Source organism: Ctenocephalides felis, unplaced genomic scaffold (assembly GCF_003426905.1).
Source record: "Ctenocephalides felis isolate EL2017-DRISC unplaced genomic scaffold, ASM342690v1 CF-g0.4_SCAFFOLD_01492, whole genome shotgun sequence".
NCBI classification, from domain to species: Eukaryota; Metazoa; Arthropoda; class Insecta; order Siphonaptera; family Pulicidae; genus Ctenocephalides; species Ctenocephalides felis.
In genome coordinates, this window is record NW_020537646.1 from 55,057,037 (window position 1) to 55,076,910 (window position 19,874).

The 19,874-nt window shown below is 30.0% G+C and overlaps 1 protein-coding gene across 1 annotated transcript in view; it reads right to left on the reverse strand.

The window, feature by feature from the left end:
• The window catches only part of LOC113371414, a 292,058-nt gene that overhangs the window by 201,329 nt on the left and 70,855 nt on the right, over nt 1–19,874 (reverse strand). The window contains exon 5 of the mRNA XM_026612042.1: nt 17,351–17,480. Coding sequence (XP_026467827.1) covers nt 17,351–17,480 — 130 coding nt within the window. The remainder of the gene's footprint in view (nt 1–17,350; nt 17,481–19,874) is intronic.

Sequence of the window (19,874 nt, forward strand, 5' to 3'; positions counted from 1 at the left end):
GGTAACTCACTCCGGAGTTATCACTCCGATACAACTCCTCCCTCGGAGTGAATCCGAGTGGAGTTGTTTCACAGGATTTGTCATATCCGACTTCCCTAAACTGGTATTAAATCTGTTAACTCGTGCAGACATTTACTGTTTTTGTCATTTTTGCTTTGGGAAGGAAGCGGTCACTTTCTTGTTTCACAGGCAGTTTTATGACCTTTAGGTATACGTTTTTTTTAGAAAATACAAAAATATTACTTCAAAGATACAGAACAATGAAATTGTGTTCAAGTGTGAATAGCTCAAATGTATAATTTATTGAATAGTAAGGGATCATAATTATAACTGCGACAATCTTTGGCCGTGAATGACGGCAATCAGAAATATACATACCCAAAAATATACGAAACGAAATACATTTATTTAATCTGGTTTTTGCTGAAATAACAACACTTTTATCAGTGATATCATTAGTATTTAAGCAGCAAAAAATATTTCAATTATATAATTGTGTAAAAGTAATAATATGCTAATCGAACTACGCGATATAATATTAATTCTCAAATGGAAATAGCAGAAGAAAAATTTTGAAAGCAGAAGTATTATGTTTTGCTTTTATTACAAAGTTTATTACATAATTTTTATATAAAATTAATCCAAAAAATCAATTATTTTCTCATCAAAAGGAAATAATTAAATTGATTTTGATTCTCAAGGTTTGCGTTTTTACTTTGGTTAATACTGCTAAAATTACGAGTCACTGAATCGATCGTCTGGTCGACCAAAAAATTTTACAATCTGTCATTTATTCGTTTAATTGTTTGTTTTTTTAGAAAAATTATTTTATTGATATTTATTCATAAATTTTCATTTCTAATAATTAATGGGATTTGACAAATCCTTAGAAAACAACGCACATTTGAACACATTTGTGTCAAGTATTTCGGTTTCAAAATTGTCGGAGTCGTGGAGTCAAATCCGAGTCGATCCCTTCGGATATGATAAGCCCATCTCTAATATATATATATATATATATATATATATATATATATATATATATATATACACTACATATATATAAAAATAAGTCGGGTTTTCCTTCCTGACGAAATAACTCCAGAACGTACGAACCGATTTCGACAATTTTGCATTTGTTGGAAAGGCCTCGGTCTCCGCAAGGTTTATAGCTAAGAAAATCAGTAGTGCATGGCAACGTGCCTCAATGCAAATTGCTGGAACTTTACGCACCGTAATTAGAAATTCGAGTAATAAAAATAATCAACTACATTATCTACATATATATTGTTCTGTAATAACACGATCATACGTGCTTTTGATCAAAATATGATCATTGTTCAATGTTGATCAAAGTCCAAGATCTTTACATGAACGCGGAAGACGCCATTCCTAGAATTGTCACGTACAATTTATAATATATAGAGTCAGAATTATTTGTATTAACTAGTGATGCCTTAGGCAGAAGTCTAGCAAGTGATGTTTTAGGAAAAATTAGAGAGTATGTCTTAGCACGAATCTATGCTAGTTTGTGAAGTGAAGTTATTAAAGATTAAATAAAGTTATAGTTGAAATTAGATTCAGTGTTTGTATTCTACTTTGCGTAAAGACATCTTTCAGCCTATACCAATATAAAGTGCTCACGGTTCTGAGGAGACTCATACCAGTGTTGTTATTTTCTATTATAAACTCTAAGCTCTGCCCACGACACCAGAACAAGGTTGGACTGATCTAGCACCCCTTGGAGAGTGGATCAATCTACATTTGGAACCCAACCCAATCCAATCAACCCTACAACAACAACTTATAACATTTCATGGTGTCAAGCGGTGGTTTTACCTCGTGGTGAAGTGCAGTGTTGAGTGTGCTGTGAGTGTCAAGCAAGAAGCTGAGTAGCAGAAATTTTGCATCTGGCGCTGCAGCAACAGCTGAAAACCAGCAGGATCAGGACTGGCACGAAGTATCAGAGGCATTAAAGGTGGCGGCATACCAGATAACACCGTGAGAAAGGCGACTTTACGCAGAGAGACAAGGACATACTCTCCCGCAGAAATCGACGCAGACTTCTCGATTAAGGCTCACTCCCCAAGTAAGAAAAACCAATCCTTCAACATATCCGGACCAGAACATCATAGTCGTCAATTTTTTTAAAATTTTATGTGTCAATTTGAATTTTTTTTTAAGTATTAGGATTTTGGTTGTACTTGGGTAACATTCATTGTAACATTCATGTAACATTTACGGGCAGTTCGATTATTGTTCACACCACTATTATTTTGTTGACTTCACGTAACCATCAAGGTTAAGTTCAAGTAAATATTGTTAACTAAGCATTTTTAACAAAAACAATTACGAGCATTGCCAGGTCCGAATTTCATAACAGAAATATTTCAAAGTAAAATAATTGTAAAGATTAATAACAAAGTCATCAAGTAATAATATAAAAGACTCAGAAAGTAATATTGAAAAGTTAGTGACTCTAGTTAATGACTTTGAGTATCCTATCAAGAGTAAATTTACATCTGTTGATCTTTTCATTACGTCGCGATTTTTAATGTGGCTTTAAATGCCAGTATAAAGGCGAAATGCCTAAAGGATTTAGTGTAGCCATTGTGCCACTTTTCAGGCGATAGTGCCAATCCTTCATATCAGATAGCCTAATATTAAATTGTTCAAAAGAAACAATAGGTATCTGACAAATAAATAATTAATCAGGGTAGGAAAAACCCGAATGGAGACTCGTAAGGTTAGTGAAAACCGCGAGATCTTAAATATATTTGACGTAATTTTGATGACTTATAAGAGACTCATGAATCCGCTGGAACGAGTCAATAAAATCTTTCAAATAACTTTTATTTCGTTATTTTTATTTTTAGGACCAAAACACGCTCATCGATTATATTGATAATATTAAATATTGCATGAGAATAAATTCCAACTATTAATGTTGAGTATAGAAACAATTTTAAAATGTTACATAAGAATGAAATTTTAATCTTGAATATTACATTAAATAAACTTTGAAGTTTTGTGTGAAAATAATTGAACTTGAATATGCAAATTTCAATAATAATTAAATTTAATCAACTGCCCATACCACAAAATGTTACAGAAATGAAGGGGATAAATTTAAATTAATGTCAATAATAGCAATGTAACTATCCCCATAGAACAGAATTATACATTTGAAAAAAAAAATAGGAAAATAGAAAAAATCCATGTTTGAATTATTGATACAAAATGATTTCATTTTAAATTAAATTCAATTTATTGGCGTTATATTGAACGTGCAATATTTCCTAAATTTTCTCTATAATTATATTAAAGTTTATTTTGAAAATTAATAAGCAATTGAGTAAATTTGTTTTCTATTATAGTAATTTCGTAAATTGAAAATATTAATATTTTTCCTAATTGAAATTTTTATAATTGTTCATACTAATTTCGATTATTTGTGTTAATAGCATAACAAGCTTTATCATATTTCTATTTTGAAATTTGAGTAAAGAAATATCACGTAACATTCGGATTCAAACCTTAACAAGGCACGCAATACAAATTTGCTTATGATGTATTAATTTCGTTAATGTTATGAATCTTGATGTATTTTACAAAACTTTATTTTATTATTAAAAAAAAAAAAAAAAAAAAAATATTGAAAAGTATTAGTTGGCGACATATTTTTATTCAATTAATATTCCATTAATTTGATATTTTAATTTTGATTTTTGAATAATTTTATCGTAATCTATTTATTTCATTTGACATATTAATACTTTCGTAGTTGTATTTTTATTTTTATAAATAACTATGAATTTCGAGCGTTCAAAGTAGATAAAATAAAACCAATAAATTTCTTTGAAATTAATTTCTATCCACTATTTATTCACTTAAAACGAAAGTAATTTTGATGAGTAGTATCAATAATTCAAATGGAAACAAAATATAGAAAAAATATATATAATAATATATTTGTATCAAATATTCAGAAATTGAAAGGCCACTCAATTTTTTATTAGTATTTACATTCTAAACATGATAATTTCAATTTAATATTTTTATATTGTATATTTAGAATGTTCAAAATAAAAATTTGAAAATAAAAGTTAAAATCAAGAGGGCCTACAGAAATGTATTAATGTAAAAGTATGTGAAACACAATTATTAGATTACAAGACGAATTATCACTATCTTCCATTTCTATCTAGATGTAATGCATAAGAATGGCAACAAGTGTGCAATCTATTTTTTTTTTTTAAAATCTTCGAAGATTGATACAAGATTCTCATACAGCTTCAGTTAGAAATAATCGCGCGCGCATTTTTAAACATCCTATTAAAAATATTGAACTGAATCTGACACAGAGTATTTTGATCATATTTTAAATTCGAATCAAATAAATAAATTATCATACAAAATTAAACAATTTATTATAATATTAAATTTGTGAAAAGAAAGAGAGATCTTGCACCTTGTTAATATTCTTATGCAAATAGACCAATTAATGATAGTGATAATGGATCAAATAATTAATTTTATCACAGAAATTTTTAGAAGTTTTATTGATGTATATAAATCAAATAGGTCACAACTTCGCTTTTGTCTACTAATCATTTTAAAGCAGTCACACAAGTTATGCAACTAGGCGAATTAGATTGCATACTATATCCAATAAAAATAATGTAACTAATTATTGTTTGTAATATTTTGTTGCATTATCAAAATCCTACTTTTGAAATTAAACAAACTGCTGAAGCTAAATCAAATAATTTTAAATGAATCAATAAAAATCACAATATGCAGCAAAATGTTACAACAATATTAGATTTTTTTTTTTTAAAAAAGAAAAAGAGTTGATGTTAATTTTTTTTATTCATATTATCATCAGAATTGTTATCAAATTACTATATTGCAGACATACTACAAAATTTTATACTTTTACTTTTTCATATTTTGCAAATTTTCAAATTTTTCTCTCTTTTTCTATAATCAATTGTACCATAGATTACTATTTTTCATTTATCGAGGACGATAAATTCTTTTAGAGGGGAGGAATCCCAAATAAATTGTAATTTCTTTGTTTTTTTTTTTCTTTTCAATTGTTAGAGGACTAACAATATTCTTTATAGACTGAGAGCCAGTGAACCTTTTGAATAACGGTGTTCCTGTAAGGCTAAAAATTTTTGTACAGGTGATTTTTAACGTGCAAAGTACGGAAACGACGGTCTGGCAGGTTTTAGCCCTGCACATCATGGTCGTCCAGGCGTTTGAAAGTGTAAAAAACACCCGAAAATTAAACTTGTTCCTGTAAGGTTCAAATTTTTATACGATTTAATTTACTCATTGAGAAGTTCGAAAATCAATCTGCCAGACCATTTCGAGCTGCACAAGTACCTGCCAGACGAGCCGGAAAGTGAGCAAAAAATGCCCCAAAATAAACATTGTCCTGTAAAGCTGAAATTTACATATGTGTTTATCTAAGCAATTCTAAAAAGGTCTGTGCAATTGCCAGACCATTCTGGCTAGCATAAGCCCTTGCCAGACGAGGGCAAAAATGCTATGGCGGGAGGCGAGTAATAGGCGTTGCGTGAAAACTTATAGCATATATTCAAACTATATTATGAGAAATTACAAATTATGGTCAAAATAAATTTAATTAGTCACAATAAAATATATATTATCATGAATTAATCATCATTATCAGATATATCGCTAATTAATACTTCATCGTCATAAGATTCGGCATTGCTGACTTATCGTTTATAAAAAAAAAAAACAAATTTAAATATATTAATAATATAATAAATATAAAATATTACAAATTTAAAAATTTTAACATTACCGCCTATGTGTTGATCAGCTCTGTTTGCATCCTCCTCAGCAATACCAGAAGGATGTTGTGATATTATTTCAAAATTTGAAGAAGGAACGGTATCTCTCACAAACTAATTGAAATCAAATATTTTTTCAATCAATATCCAGCCAGTATTTTGAGATTTAAGAATTGTTGGTACTTTTAAATGACTATTTGAAAGCTATATCTACTCGTGCAGCATGTGCTGCCGCTAAAATAGACATTATTTTTTCGAAATATTACCGAATGTTTTTGGTATATTTTTCATTGAATGCAGTAAATAAAGTCCATCGAAAACAACAGCATTATACCAAATTGTTTCGTTATCAGTTATATTTGCTTGTAAGACTTCAATCATTGCTGTTTACGCGGTTTTATAGATAGTTCCATCTGCGTGGCAAAGTGACATTAAAAGTAGTTGGTATTCGTATTTTGCCTTGAGGCAAGTTACATGAACTTCCCGACTTAATCAATAAAAAATAAATTAATTTATGAGTGATTAATAGTATTACGATTGGATTTATTACACATAATTGAAAACGAACGAACACGTTAACTCGGAGTATTTTCTAAAAGCAAATTTTCACAAATCAATAATTTTTATAATTGAACCAGTATTCGTAGGACTTTAATGGTTCAGTATGTTCATTAAGACCATGTACTCTATCGTTATACCAAGTAAATCGTCTAATTTTAATTTTAACAAATGTGAAAATAAAAATTCACAAAGTACTCATACTCATTTTTTCAATATTTGATGAATTTTTAAAATTAAACTACTTGTCGTAATGCGGTAATATTTCACTAAGTTCTATGAGACCATGATATATATATCCCCAAAAAAAGTTCCATAAAAATCGGCTTAAATTTTGTTTTCAACAGTTAATTACAAGAAAACGGCTCGGTAGATTTTCACCTAAAACTAATCAATATCATTCCCAAATAATATCTTTCGAACAGTTTTTGATTTTTTAAAATCGATTCGGTAGTATGAGCTTAAATGTGGATGAAAAGTTTAACACATTTTTCCAAATTACTCGTACAAAGAAACGGCAGATCGTAGCACAAAACTGACAAACGATAGTTCTCATCGATGTACATCAAATGGCTTTTGAATTTTTGAAATCGGTTCCGGCGTTTTTGAGCAAACGTCGATAAAAGGTCTAATTTTGACAAATGCCAAAAAAGCGATATTAATTTTTGCAAATTTTGATGAATTTTTAAATCGGTCCAGTCGTTTTTTAGAAAACGTCGATTTACTTACGGAAAAAAATCTGTTCACTTTTTCCAAATTTGGTCTCATTCGATTCAGAATGGCTTGAAACGTCGAAAAAACATAAAATTAACCAATGGGATTTTTTGATGAAAACAAACTTCTTCTTCGGGAAGCTAACAATTGTAATGAGATATGATAAGGTTTCGCGCCAAAAGGCGACCAACCAAATCACGTTGGACACGAATTTCGTGAATTTTATTATTAGCTTTAATAGTTTTCTTTTTTTTCTGAAAAAGAAATTCATAATTTTTACCTGTGAAATTTTTTCTTCAAATCTGTTACCCTCCGTTGAACATTCAGAAATAAATGTTTCTTTCCAACTTTCACCTATTTTCAGAAAATTCAATTGATACTCAATAGAAGCCTGAATTGAAGTATTAATTAGCGATATATCTGATAATGATGATTAATTCATGATAATATATATTTTATTGTGACTAATTAAATTTATTTTGACCATAATTTGTAATTTCTCATAATATCGTTTGAATATATGCTAAGTTTTCACGCAACGCCTATTACTTGTCCTCCCGCCATAGCATTTTTGCCCTCGTCTGGCAAGGGCTTATGCTAGCCAGAATGGTCTGGCAATTGCACAGACCTTTTTAGAATTGCTTAGATAAACACATATGTAAATTTCAGCTTTACAGGACAATGTTTATTTTGGGGCATTTTTTTCTCACTTTCCGGCTCGTCTGGCAGGTACTTGTGCAGCTCGAAATGGTTTGGCAGATTGATTTTCGAACTTCTCAATGAGTAAATTAAATCGTATAAAAATTTGAACCTTACAGGAACAAGTTTAATTTTCGGGTGTTTTTTACACTTTCAAACGCCTGGACGACCATGATGTGCAGGGCTAAAACCTGCCAGACCGTCGTTTCCGTACTTAGCACGTTAAAAATCACCTGTACAAAAATTTTTAGCCTTACAGGAACACCGTTATTCAAAAGGTTCACTGGCTCTTGGTCTATTAGGGGTGGCGAGTTCTGTAATAACACGATCATACGTGCTTTTGATCAAAATATGAATTCATTGTTCAATGTTGATCAAAGTCCAAGATCTTTACATGAACGCGGAAGACGCCATTCCTAGAATTGTCACGTACAATGTATAATATATAGAGTCAGAATTATTTGTATTAACTAGTGATGCCTTAGGCAGAAGTCTAGCCAGTGATGTTTTAGGAAAAATTAGAGAGTATGTCTTAGCACGAATCTATGCTAGTTTGTGAAGTGAAGTTATTAAAGATTAAATAAAGTTATAGTCGAAATTAGATTCAGTGTTTGTATTCTACTTTGCGTAAAGACATCTTTCAGCCTATACCAATATAAAGTGCTCACGGTTCTGAGGAGACTCATACCAGTGTTGTTATTTTCTATTATAAACTCTAAGCTCTGCCCACGACACCAGAACAAGGTTGGACTGATCTAGCACCCCTTGGAGAGTGGATCAATCTACATTTGGAACCCAACCCAATCCAATCAACCCTACAACAACAACTTATAACATTTCAATTAATAAATATAAGTCGGGATTTCGACAATTTTGCATTCGTTGGAAAGGTCTCGGGCTCAATCGTGCCTTAATGCCAATTGCTGGAACTTCACGCACCGTAATTGAAAATACAAGTAATGACATTAGTAAGAATTATCAGAATTATGCTTGGTTAAGTCAACGAGCAATTCTTGCCGCAAAGAATAATGATGTACACGCACTGAATTTCACCATTCAATCAAAAATTTCTGGCGGTTTGGTGACATACCAATGATTCCGACTGGTCTTCCGTTTGACTTCAAACGATTGCAATTTTCAGTTCGCCTTGCGTTGGCAATGACAACTAACAAGTCCCAAAGCCAATCACTTAGTGTTTGCGGGATAAATTTCAAATAGATTATTTAGAAAATCATTGGTTTTCACATGGGCAGTTCACGAGTTGGAAAACCAGACCAAAAAACAAAAAATGTGGTTTACCAGAGCACTTCAATGAAACGGATAATTTGCGGATTCACTTTCATTTACTTGGAGAAGTTCAACTAAAAAATACTTCATTTTTGTAATCGAAATAAATTCATTACTGTTGTACAACCAAACCAAATTTTTCCTTTTCAAATATAAAACAAACAAAAAATTTCTTCATCTTTCTCACGAAACCATCTGGTGGCAAAACGGAGTTCGTCGGGTTTGCTAGTATATATATATATATATATATATATATATATATATATATATATTATATGGTAGAGTCTTGGATTTGTGTATATTTTGTAGAGTTTCGAACAAGAATCCAAAAATAATACAAAATAAAAAACAAGAAAAGTTTTTAATAAACAATTTCTTTATTTAATTATTTGTTTTACTGTCGACGTTTCGGAACTAGGTACGTTCCATCTTCAGGACATCTGTCAAGAAACATGATCTTGATGAGATTTTAGCAAACAATATGTTTAGGAAAAGAAAATAGATTTTTCTTAAATAATAAATTAATTGCAAAAAAAAAAAATATATATATATAATAATGTACAGAAATATGTTAATATGATCACAATGAAAATGATAAAAATAAATGAGTGGATTATCAGAACAGGATATTAAACATAATAATTTCCATAACTTTCAAAAAAATTTCTATTATGTTTAATATCCTGTTCTGATAATCCACTCATTTATTTTTATCATTTTTATCATTTTCATTGTGATCATATTAACATATTTCTGTACATTATTATATATATATATTTTTTTTTGCAATTAATTTATTATTTAAGAAAAATCTATTTTCTTTTCCTAAACATATTGTTTGCTAAAATCTCATCAAGATCATGTTTCTTGACAGATGTCCTGAAGATGGAACGTACCTAGTTCCGAAACGTCGACAGTAAAACAAATAATTAAATAAAGAAATTGTTTATTAAAAACTTTTCTTGTTTTTTATTTTGTATTATTTTTGGATTCTTGTTCGAAACTCTACAAATATATATATATATATATATATATATATATATATATATATCAGCAGTTTTCCGTCGGGTGCAGTATTGTTCTTAAAACACGTGCATTTAGTAAAGAACAAGTTAGGAGAGTTAACACTTTGTGTTATTTTAAATATTAAACTAGTGGTGCGCATGGCATCGCTCCTTAAGGCAAATTGCCGGAACTTCCCGTACCAAGAATTATTTTTTTTTTAAAAAAGATTAACATTTTTGAAAATAATTCACTCTGAAAAAATTTAGAGAAACTAAATTTTTGACAATATTTTGGAAATTCTGAACATTTTTCCAAAGCAATCGTACTGCCTTAACTGCAAAGAGACGAAATATCAAAGCGCATAATCGTCGCCGTCTAACGGATAAACTTTGGTACGGAACCCATAGGAATGTAAACAAAATTTATACTTATTGTTAAAATCTCTATAAAATAGCTGATAATTTGATGTGCAAATGTCTAATGATCATTTTTGAACGCCAAATGGCATTTTTTATTTACTTTTTTCATTAGATCTCCGAAACCGCTAGACCTGCATTCATGAAAATTTGATCAGTTCTTCATCTTGTTAATACAAGTAAAATGTTTTTTGGATTATTCAAATCAGACGCTCCGTTCTCTTAAAAACTGAGTGACCGTTTTTGGAACTTTTTGCCACATATCTGCGGAACGGCTAGACCTACCTTCGCCAAAAACTTATCAGCACGTCTCCTTATCAATACAAATCGAATGTTTTTCGAATTATTCAAATCGCTTCATCCGTGTTCCCGAAATCGTCGACAAAAATTTGTATCCGCACACACACATACACGCACACACACACATCCATTTTTTTTAAGGTATGCCAAAATGTTCAGAAGGTTTTAAAACGTAAAGATATATAAAAATTTTCATTTTCGTTTTTTTGCGATTACTATAACTTGCCCTACGGGAAGATAATTATAGTACACTGATTATGAGACAAACCAAGTCTCGAAACAAGCCAAAAAAAACGTATGTTTTTGCCATTTATTTCGGGCGGAGGGGAAAGTAACTAGTTGAAAGTGCATTTCGCCTCAATTAATCCTTAGAATAAGCAATTTGATCTGTCTTTCACAATAATTTTTTATTCTATAAATCATTCAGAAATAAATATTAAATTAAAATAAAATAAATGAAAAAGATTTTGAAAAAGGACTCTTCTCATCGAGACATGTTATATGCTTGGAAAAGTTTTAACGAGTGAATTGTGTTTGTATGTATAGATATGGAGCTTTTCGTTTCGTCATTGGTTGAAAGAGTGATATAGATAAACATTAGTGGCGCTTTGGCCGGCCAATGTTTATCCACATCGAGATACATCAAATGGCTATTAAATTTCTGAAATCGGTTCAGGCGTTCTCGAGCAAACGTAGATGAAAGTTCTAATTTTGAAAAATGCCAAAAAGACCATACTAATTTTATCTCCAATGAACTGTGCCATTTCATTCATTCGCCTGTGTGTAAATAAAAATCAAAGAAAGCTTCTTTAAATTGTATATTACGAAGTTCTTTTATAAAATCAACTGGTCTGACCTGTTCTGGACCAGTAATCAGATATTGTATATTGTGTACTTCGTGATAATGATGATTAATTTATGATAATATATTTGACTATAACTAATTAAATTTATTTTGACCATAATACAGCTTGAATATATGTTATAAGTTTTCACGCAACGCCTATTACTCGCCCTCCTGTCATAGCATTTTCGCCCTCGTCTGGCAAAGGCTTATGCTAGCCAGAATGGCCTGTCAATTGCACAGACCTTTTAAGAATTGCTTAGATAAACACATATATAAATTTCAGCCTTACTGGATAAAGGGTCATTTTTTGCTCACTTTCCGGCTTGTCTGGCAGGCACTTGTGCTGGTCGAAATGGTCTGGCAGTTTGATTTTCGAACTTCTCAATGAATAAATTACATCGTATAAAAATTTGAATCTTACAGGAACAAGTTTAATTTTCGTTTTTTTTTTACACTTTCAAACGCCTGGACGACCATGATGTGCAGGACTGAAACCTGCCAGACCGTCGTTTCAGTACTTAGCACGTTAAGAATCACCTGTACAATTTTTTTTATTTTTACAGGAACACCGTTATTCAAAAGGTTCTCTAGCTTTTGGTCCACTATGGAACTTACTGAAATTTAATTTTAAAAATTCATCAAAGTTTGAGAAAATGAGTAGTTTTTTGACGTTTGTTAAAATCAAAATTAGACGATTTACTTGGTATAACGATAGAGTACTTGGTTGATTTTTGAAAATACTCCGTGAGTTATTGAGTTCGTTCATTTTCTTGTTATGTAGAATAAATCCACTCGGAATACATTTAATCACTCATAAATTAATTAATTTTTTATTGATTATATAAGTTCGTTATTTACACATATCGAGAAGTTCACGTAACTTGCCTCAAGGCAAAATACCAATACCAACTATTTAACTTCCCGTAGGGCAAGTTATAGTAATCGCAAAAAAATTAAAAATGAAAATTTGTATATATCTTTATGTTTCAAAGGTTTCTCAACATTTTGGCATACCTTAGAAAAATGGATGTATGTGTGTGTGTGTATGTGGTGTGTGTGCGTGTGTGTGCGGATACAAATTTTCGTCGACGATTTCGGAAACACCGATGAACCGATTTAAATAATTTAAAAAACATTCGATTCATATTGATAAGGAGACGTGCTGATTAGTTGTTGGCGAAGACAGGTCTAGCCGTTCCGAAGATACGGGGCTAAAAGTGCCAAAAACGGTAACTCAGTTTTTAAGAGAACGGATCGTCCGATTTTAATAATTCAAAAAACATTTTACTTGTATTGACAAGATGAAGAACTGACAAGAATCAATTTTCATAAAGGCAGGTCTAGCGGTATCGTAAATCTAATAAAAAAAGTAAAAAAAAATGCCATTTGGCGGTCAAAAATGATCATTAGACATATGCACACCAAATTATCATATATTTTATAGAGATTTTAACAATAAGTATAAATTTTGTTTGCATTCCTTTACCAATGTTTATTCGTTAGACGGCGACGCGGCGCTTACGCGCTTTGACATTTTGTCTCTATGCAGTTAAAGGAGTACGATTGCTTTGAAAAAAAGTTCAGAATTTTCAAAATATATCAGAATAAAGAAAACATTTTTTGTAAAAAAAAAAATATTTGTTTCAAAAATAGTAACTTTTTGTCAAATTCTTAGTTTCTCAAAAATCTAATTTTTTCGAAGTAATTTTTTTTCAAAAATGTTAATCGTTTTTAAAAAAATAATAATATTTGGTACGGGAAATTCCAGCAATTTGCCTTAAGGCACGATGCCCTAATTGCCTTAGGACAGAATTCCACTTACAGCTAGTTTTATTCTTATTCTCAAGGAGGAACGCTTGATCATTTTATATCAGAGCGTCCTATTTTTGGCGCATCCGTCGAAGACCGTTTGGCATGCTTAAGCCGTTTATAATCGACTTTAAAACAAAAATTACATGTTTGGATGACAATATTAATTTCCAAAACTATTGTTACTGATTAGACCATCGTTGAACTTATCCCAGCAATATCAGCCGCAATATAGTTAATCCTTATATGTGTTGACACTGCACTGATCATTTATTAGTTAAAAATGCTTTTACAGTTTATTTATACAATATAAATGTTTAATAATATCATATTTTAGTATACTCAAGATGAAACATGTTGTAATTTTGCTTTATAATGTTTTTTTGTTAATATATTTGAGCGGTGTCGATTCGGAGCAGCTCGTCGCGCATGGCAAAAAGCTCATAATTACAAGTAAAAAAAGAAAGATTTATATATAAAATAACTTTCCTCATATCCTAAAAGGTTCAAAGTATATTTTAAACCTAAAAATTTTTCTAAGTGCAAAAAGAGTGCAGTTTGTTCATATTTCTAATTTAATATATATATGTTATACTAGATGACCCGATAGACGTTGTCCTGTACACACATCTACGTTTTTATAATATCTTATACTAATATTTATACCGTTCAGTTAAAAATAATCATTATTGGTTTTCGAATTACTATTTACACCAATATATGAGTGATGTTGAATGTAGAACTGTTTGAAATAAAATGATTATTCTCAATTTCCACAGTTAACACTTTAATTATCCATTTAACAAATATTAAAAAATGTTCAATAAAATTGTATATTAAAAATTATAAACTGCAAACTTAATTCTAATCGCTCAATTTATTTTAATGCCAAGGGTTATACAATTTTTCAGTCATACCTGTAAATGTATAAATAAATGATTTTTGTTTATTCACGACTAAAACATTGATTTTCCAAATTTATCACACAAAAAATCATCGTCTGCCCTTGTAATTTATGATCATAGCATAAGACACACGTGTTGAAAATTGAAGTCTTTTAAAAGGTATAACAAATTCAGAAAGAATTAATATATAGCATTCGTATATGTACAAACAATTACCTTGGATTTTTCTATCCAAAATAATTTCTTCAATAATGTTCCCTATAATTTTTATAATCACGTACCATATTTTAACTGGCTTTTAGTAATTTACGATCTAAATTAAATTTTTTTCACTAAAAATTCAATATACATTTTTACTTAAGTTTATATTTGAAGTGAATGAATTTATCAAATTCTAATCATGTGCTCTATTCAACCTACGATCAACAAAATTATTGCAGCAAATGGAGAGGAAAAAAAGCGCGTGTCGAAAATAGGCTAATCTTTATCTTAAGTTCAGAAGTGAAAACAATTTGCACTTCGTCACCACTCACCGGATTAATTGAATTATAACTCTTTTAATTCTGATTTTATCAGTACTTGCAATACACTATTTTAAAGGTAATTAAATGAGCTACAACTTTCTCTATCATAAATTTTACCGTAAATTCTCTTATTTTGAAATGGCAAAGGATTGAAGGACTCGAAAGACGCTCTGGATGGACACTACCAATATTTGTGTAACAGAAAAATAATAAAAAGCAATAATTGGTCAGTAAAAGAACTTGAATTTTCATTTATATACCTTTTAAATATACGTATCTTTTATTTTTTTAAATAGATTTTTTTTCATGAAATCATGAGTATTTTCTAGAATCCGCCATGGTCTCTTAAACCAAGTTGATTCTAGAGGGAATACGATTATTTTTAATTTTGGTGGAAATGGCACTCAAGAACTATTTGCTTTAAATGAAAAAAAATATTGTATGCGTCTTTTATCTGCATGATAGCTCACTCATTTTACACGCAGAAGTACTCATTTTAGCACTACAAAACCCCATTTTTATATCTAGCCTAATATTGTTCGTAGAACTATTTATAGAACACCGATTTATTAGGATTTGAATTGATATAATTTTGTTCATTACATGATTTTCGTTTAAATGCATATTTTCAGAAATATTTGCAAAAAAAGATGAAAAACGCAAAAAACAACAAATTTTCAGTAGCCAGTAACTTGAAAACTAATTTCTTTTTTAAAAAACATTATTAAACATTTATCTCTTCTAATTAGTTCGCCATCTGTGCGCCACTCAAATATTATGATACATAAGAATATTTATAAACCACATAACTTCTAATCCATGTGGGCTGTTCTATAATATGTATTCATCATGTCATCAAGATTAATTTTGCAGCAAAATATTTATTTAATTGGTGATGTTGAGACTCAAATTATTATCTTGATTCCATTTCCAATTGAGTGGTGCACAGATGGCGCACGAATTTATTTAATGACACATATTAGTAAGTAATATATGAAACTTTTAATTACTGTGCGCTCATCTAAATGTTTATATAAAGAGCTAGAACTATTAGAGAATCATTTTTTATTGATTTGGAAGCAGTTGCGCCCTTGGGAGCAAAGAAATTCGAAAATGTCCTTGTTAAGGACCACCCTTATATATATATATATATATATATATATATATATATATTGAAATATGTGAGTTTGGTGTTGATATATATATATATATATATATATATATATATATATATATATATATATATATATATATATATATGAGCCGCTCAGTGCACACATCGATTAACTCCATAAAACAAAAAGTTGAGAAACGCGATGATTTAATGTATATTGTGTTTTAAAATTTCCCTGATAATATGAATTCAAATATAAATGTAGAAGCGTCGATGCACGGCCAGAACAGATACAGCGTTACTGAAACGATTTACATTATACAGAGTATGGAGTTAATCGAAATGGCTTCTGAAATAAATTACTTATTATTCAATGGCCAAAAAAAAATTGACATTTAACGGTGCTAATCTTTATTATTCCGGAAAGTTATTATAAATACTAAAAGTTATGATTATACTAAGTTCTTTCCCACTAATATCTCAGTTTTTTCAAAAAGTGGAGTTAGTCGATGTGTGCACTGAGCGGCTCATATATATATTAAATGTTAAATATGAACAATACAACACTCATTTTTAATACACACTTTATTTAATCATTACAGATGTTTCGAGACCATGGTATGCCTCATATTCAGTGTAATTTCAAAACAGTAAAAATCATATACTAATGCAATATTTAACATTATATTTAAATTATATTTAATTTTTGAGAAACAAAAAACACCAACTATCTCTTACAATGCTTGACACAGTTCTAAGCATGTGAATATACCATGTATAGAAATATTTGAAAACAAACCTTAAGTGTCGAAGATGAACAGACAAGGTTCATCTTCGACATTCAATAAACTACTTGCCATGGATTAGGAGAATGTCGACATTCAATAAATTAATCTGTTTTCACATTTGTTGATTTTAGTAAGAGATTACGCCCTCCTATCTGTTTACAATATAATGATATCCATCCTTGTCCCCCCTTCATCTTCGACATTTAAGATATGTTTTCAAATATTTCTTTATATATTCACATGTTTAGTACTGTGTCAAGCATTGTAGAGATAGTTAGTGTTTTTTTGTTTTTCAAATATAAATAAAATAAAAAATAAAAATTTTTTAAATATAATATAAATAACATATTAAATAACGTATTAGTATATAATTTTTACTGTTTTGATATTACACTGAAAATGAGGTCTCGAAACGTCTGTAATTATTAAATAAAGTATGTGTTAAAAATCTGAGTGTTGTATTGTCCATAATAACATTCATTAACATTTAATATTCGTATATATATATATATATATATATATATATATATACAAGTACAAGTAATATACTAACCTTTTTTCTTTCTTTAAAGCATCAAATGCAGCCTTGTACTTCCTAGACTGATCTGGATTTGTAAGGATATCGTTTAATTGTTTTGGAGTCCTTTTCCTTAATAAATCAGAAACTAATTTGTTTGTAATAGCTGAAAAACAATGTAAAAAATTATTTTTAATTAAGCGTTGCTCACTCGTAAAACTTTTTTTAAATTTTGGGGCCAATTTTCTGAATTGGAATTTTTTATAATGTATTTCAGAAACACATCGGCTCTAAATTTTCAATATCCTACTACAAATCCCTATTTCATCATTGTCAATTTAGTAGCCCAATCACTTTTCATGTAGTAATTGTGCATGTCAGATTGAATTTTACGGTTTATTAAAATTGCATGAAAAGCTTATAAAAGTGTACAAAACCATACATGATCGAGACACTAAGGTGCGTTTGTGGAATCAACAAATTGTCTTACATTTTAACCAAGATAGGAAGGACCGTTATTGGATCGTGAAAATATAGCAACATACCTCGCGAAGAAGGTCGGACCAACATGTTTACACCGGAAAAGATCTCGCTGCGTTCATCTACATCAGATCCTGACTCAATGCAGAAAGTATTATCATCTAGTAATAATGCATCTACAAGTCTCTCTCAACCACAATCAGATGTCAAGAAACCTCCTAATCCATGGCAAGTAGTCAATTTCAGAAAAAGAAAAACATCATTTGAACCATTAGGAATAGATGTCAAAATTCAAAACAGATTTTCGGCCCTTTCAACAATAAACACAGCAAATGATGACAACTTAGTTAACCGGCTCCAGTTAGTAAGCCCCCTCCAATAAGTTGACGATATTAATGATATGTCAAATCAATTAAATGAAATAATTCCGCACGATCAATATTTCCTGCAAAGTTTAGCTAACAATACATTTAAAATTCTATGTAATTCTGTAGACCGTTTACGAGCTTTATCGAGACATCTAAAAGAAACTAACGCCATATATATCATACATATCAATCGAAAGAAGAGAAGGCTTATAGAGTTGTTCTTAAAAATGTACACTTTTTAACCAGCATAGATTCAATTAAATTATAACTATTAAAACAGAGATATGTCGTACGTAATATCCTAAATATTAGACATAGAATAACAAAAGAACCTCTTAATATGTTTTTTGTTGATCTGGAACCAAAAATAAACAACAAAAATAATTATAATATTTACAAATTATTCAACTGCATAATACGTGTCGAACCACCGAGAAAGTCTAACAACATAATACAATGCACTCGCTGTCACACCAAAAAATACTGCAATAGACCATATGCTTGTCTAAAATGCGGTGATAATCATAATACAAAAGCTTGTGTCAAAGATCCGAATGTTTTGGCATGTTGTTATTTTTGCGACGGCGCTCATCCAGCTAATTATCGCGGCTGCACTTACTTCCAAAAAATTAAAGAACAAAGAAACAAAACTCCAGAAAAATCAATCAGTCATAAGTGCAAATCCAATAAACCAAAATTTTGCACTTACTTTCAAAATTCTAATAATCTAAACAACATTTCTCCGGCCTTAAAGCCATCAATTCATGACTCATCGTATGCAGATATTGCAAAAACAATTATTCTGCTTCTAATCATTCACCTTCAAATCCCGAATCTGATACTCTAGCAACATTTATTTTGGAATTTAAAAATGTCTTCAATCAGCTTATGCAACAGAACACCATTATAATAAATATGTTAACCACGTTAGTCAACAACATAAGCAATGGCAAAAATAATTAAAATTGCTGAATGAAATGCCAACGGTTTATTACCTCACAAAAATGAAGTAGAATGTTTTTTAAAATTTAACTTAATAGGTATTTTATTAATCTCAGAATCCCACTCCACAGAAAAAAACCTACTTTAAAATTTATAACTGCACTACTTATAATTCAAATCATCTAAGTAGCAGGGCTCCCGGCGGTTCGGCTATATTAATCAAAAGTAATATAAAGCATTTTGCTCTACCAGATATTTGTGATGATTTTCTACAAGCAACTCAAACTCCTGTTGAAACAAATTTATATATTTTTTTTTGTTTCTGCTGTTTATTGTCCACCAAGATTCAAAGTTTCTTGTTCAAGTTTTCTTCGTTTTTCTCTCAATTAGGTAATAAATTTATCATTGGGGGTGACTATAATTGTAAACATATTGCCTGGGGTTCTAGACTGACTACAGCCAAAGGTAACATACTTCATGCAGCCACAGGGCAAAATATCCTCTCCTTTATTTCAACTTGCAGTCCAACATATTGGCCTTCTGATCCTACTAAAGTTTCAGACCTTTTAGATTTGTTTATTGTGAAAGGTATTGATCATTCAAATCTTAATATTGAATCTAGTTACGATCTCTCTTCTGATCATTCTCCAATACTTTTGACGTTTCCTACGCACATTTCCTACTCCAGCTAACAACAATCACATTCTTCACAACAAACTTTCTAATTGAACACAATTTAAATCCTTACTTGATTCAAAATTATTTCTAAA